We start from the raw sequence: 2,500 nt of genomic DNA, 5'->3' as shown, positions 1-2,500 counted from the left end.
GTTGTGGAGCACTGTGGGTGTTGTGGAGCACTGTGGGTGTTGTGGAGCACTGTGGTTGTGTTGTGGAGCACTGTGGGTTGTGGTGGAGCACTGTGGGTGTTGTGGAGCACTGTGGGTGTTGTGTTGTGGAGCACTGTGGGTGTTGTGTTGTGGAGCACTGTGGGTGTTGTGGAGCACTGTGGGTGTTGTGTTGTGGAGCACTGTGGGTGTTGTGTGGAGCACTGTGGGTGTTGTGTGGAGCACTGTGGGTGTTGTGTGGAGCACTGTGGGTGTTGTGTTGTGGAGCACTGTGGGTGTTGTGTTGTGGAGCACTGTGGGTGTTGTGTTGTGGAGCACTGTGGGTGTTGTGGAGCACTGTGGGTGATGTGTGGAGCACTGTGGGTGATGTGGAGCACTGTGGGTGTTGTGTTGTGGAGCACTGTGGGTGTTGTGTTGTGGAGCACTGTGGGTGTTGTGTGGAGCACTGTGGGTGTTGTGGAGCACTGTGGGTGATGTGGAGCACTGTGGGTGTTGTGTTGTGGAGCACTGTGGGTGATGTGGAGCACTGTGGGTGTTGTGTGGAGCACTGTGGGTGTTGTGGAGCACTGTGGGTGTTGTGTTGTGGAGCACTGTGGGTGATGTGGAGCACTGTGGGTGTTGTGGAGCACTGTGGGTGTTGTGGAGCACTGTGGGTGTTGTGTGGAGCACTGTGGTGTTGTGGAGCACTGTGGGTGTTGTGTGGAGCACTGTGGGTGTTATGTTGTGGAGCACTGTGGGTGTTGTGTTGTGGAGCACTGTGGGTGATGTGGAGCACTGTGGGTGATGTGGAGCACTGTGGGTGTTGTGGAGCACTGTGGGTGTTGTGTTGCAGGCAAGGAGCGGAACTTTGACCGCCTGCCCCAGGACGTGGCCGACACGCTGGGCGTGCAGTACGACTATGACTCCATCATGCACTACTCCCGGACCGCCTTCTCCTTCAACGGCCAGCCCACCATCCTGCCCAAGAGGGACCCCTTCGCCAACCTGGGCCAGAGGGACGGCTTCAGTCCGCGAGACGTGCACAAGATCAACACGCTGTACCGCTGTGGTCAGTTGGTGTTGGGAGGTGCGAGAGACAGAGAGAGAGGGGGGGGGTGAGGGGAGGGAGAGAGAGAGAGAGAGAGAGAGAGAGGGGTAGGGACGGAGAGAGTGCGGGGGGCGGGGGGGGGGGGGGGAGAGAGACAAGATCAACACGCTGTACCTCTGTGGTCAGTTGGTGTTGGGAGGTGCGAGAGACAGAGAGAGGAGGGGGGTGAGGGGAGGGAGAGAGAGAGAGAGAGAGAGGAGGAAGAGAAGGAGAGAGAGGGAGAGAGAGAGACAAGATCAACACGCTCTACCGCTGTGGTCAATTGGTGTTGGGAGGTGCGAGAGACAGAGAGAGGGAGTGTGGGGGGGGGTGGGGGGTGGAGGGAGAGGGAAAGAGAAAGGGGGAGATAGGTTGGAGAGAAGGAGGGAGAGAGAGCAAGGGAGAGAGGGAGAGAGAGAGAGGGAGAGGGAGAGGGAGAGAGAGACGAGATTAACACGCTCTACCGCTGTGATCAGTTGGTGTTGGGAGGTGCGAGAGACAGAGAGAGAGGGGGGTGGGGGGAGAGAGAGAGGGAGAGATGGGGAGTGAGAGAAGGAGGGAGAGAGAGAGGGAAAGAGAGAGAGGGAGAGAGAGAGAGAGACAAGATCAACACGCTCTACCGCTGTAATCAGTTGGGTTGGGAGGTGCGAGAGAAAGAGACAGAGAAGGAGAGAGGGAGGGAGGGAGAGAGAGGGAGAGAGAGGGGGGAGGGGGAAGAGGGAGAGGGATGGAGAGAGGGAGGGGGAGAGAGAGGGGAAGGGGAAGAGAGAGGGGGAGAGAGAGAGATGGAGAGAGGGACGGACGGAGGGAGGGAGAGAGAGAGAGGGACAGAGGGGGAGGGAGAGAGAGAGGGAGAGAGGGGATGGAGAGAAGGGGGAGAGAGAGGGAGGGAGGGAGAGAGAGAGAGAGGGAGAGAGAGAGGGGGAGAGAGAGGGGGAGGGAGGGAGAGGGGGGGAGAGAGAGGGGGAGATAGAGACACCTATAAAGACAGAGAGAAACAGAGAGAGGGTGAGATAGACACAGAGAGACACACATATAGAAAGAGAGAGACAGAGAGACACATACATAGAAAGAGAGAGACAGAGAGACACAGATATAGAAAGAGAGAGAGACAGAGAAACACAGATATAGAAAGAGAGAGACAGAGAGACACAGGTATAGAAAGACAGAGAGAGAGAGTCAGAGAGACACGGATATAGAAAGAGAAAGACAGAGAGACACATATAGAAAGAGAGAGAGGCAGAGAGAGGGCTGAACAATGTGTATGTCCAAGTGTGGCTGTGAAGAAATTCTCCCTTTAAAAATGCTTGTGGCAGGCTATATCATGATTCTTACAACTGACAGGAAGAAAACTGGCCAACATCTGATAGATGTTGTTGTTGTTTTTTTTATACTTGTGCACTGCCTTGTGAGTTT

The 2,500-nt window shown here is 55.8% G+C and overlaps 1 protein-coding gene across 1 annotated transcript in view; it reads left to right on the top strand.

Annotated features, from left to right (window-relative positions):
- LOC143274613 (bone morphogenetic protein 1-like) overlaps positions 1-2,500 on the top strand; it is a 35,943-nt gene that overhangs the window by 12,374 nt on the left and 21,069 nt on the right. Inside the window, exon 8 of the mRNA XM_076578481.1 lies at positions 851-1,066. Coding sequence (XP_076434596.1) covers positions 851-1,066 — 216 coding nt within the window. The remainder of the gene's footprint in view (positions 1-850; positions 1,067-2,500) is intronic.

The sequence above is a fragment of the Babylonia areolata genome, chromosome 29 (assembly GCF_041734735.1).
Source record: "Babylonia areolata isolate BAREFJ2019XMU chromosome 29, ASM4173473v1, whole genome shotgun sequence".
NCBI classification, from domain to species: Eukaryota; Metazoa; Mollusca; class Gastropoda; order Neogastropoda; family Buccinidae; genus Babylonia; species Babylonia areolata.
Note: the sequence above shows the minus strand (reverse complement) of the source record. Positions and strands in the feature narration are given on the sequence as shown.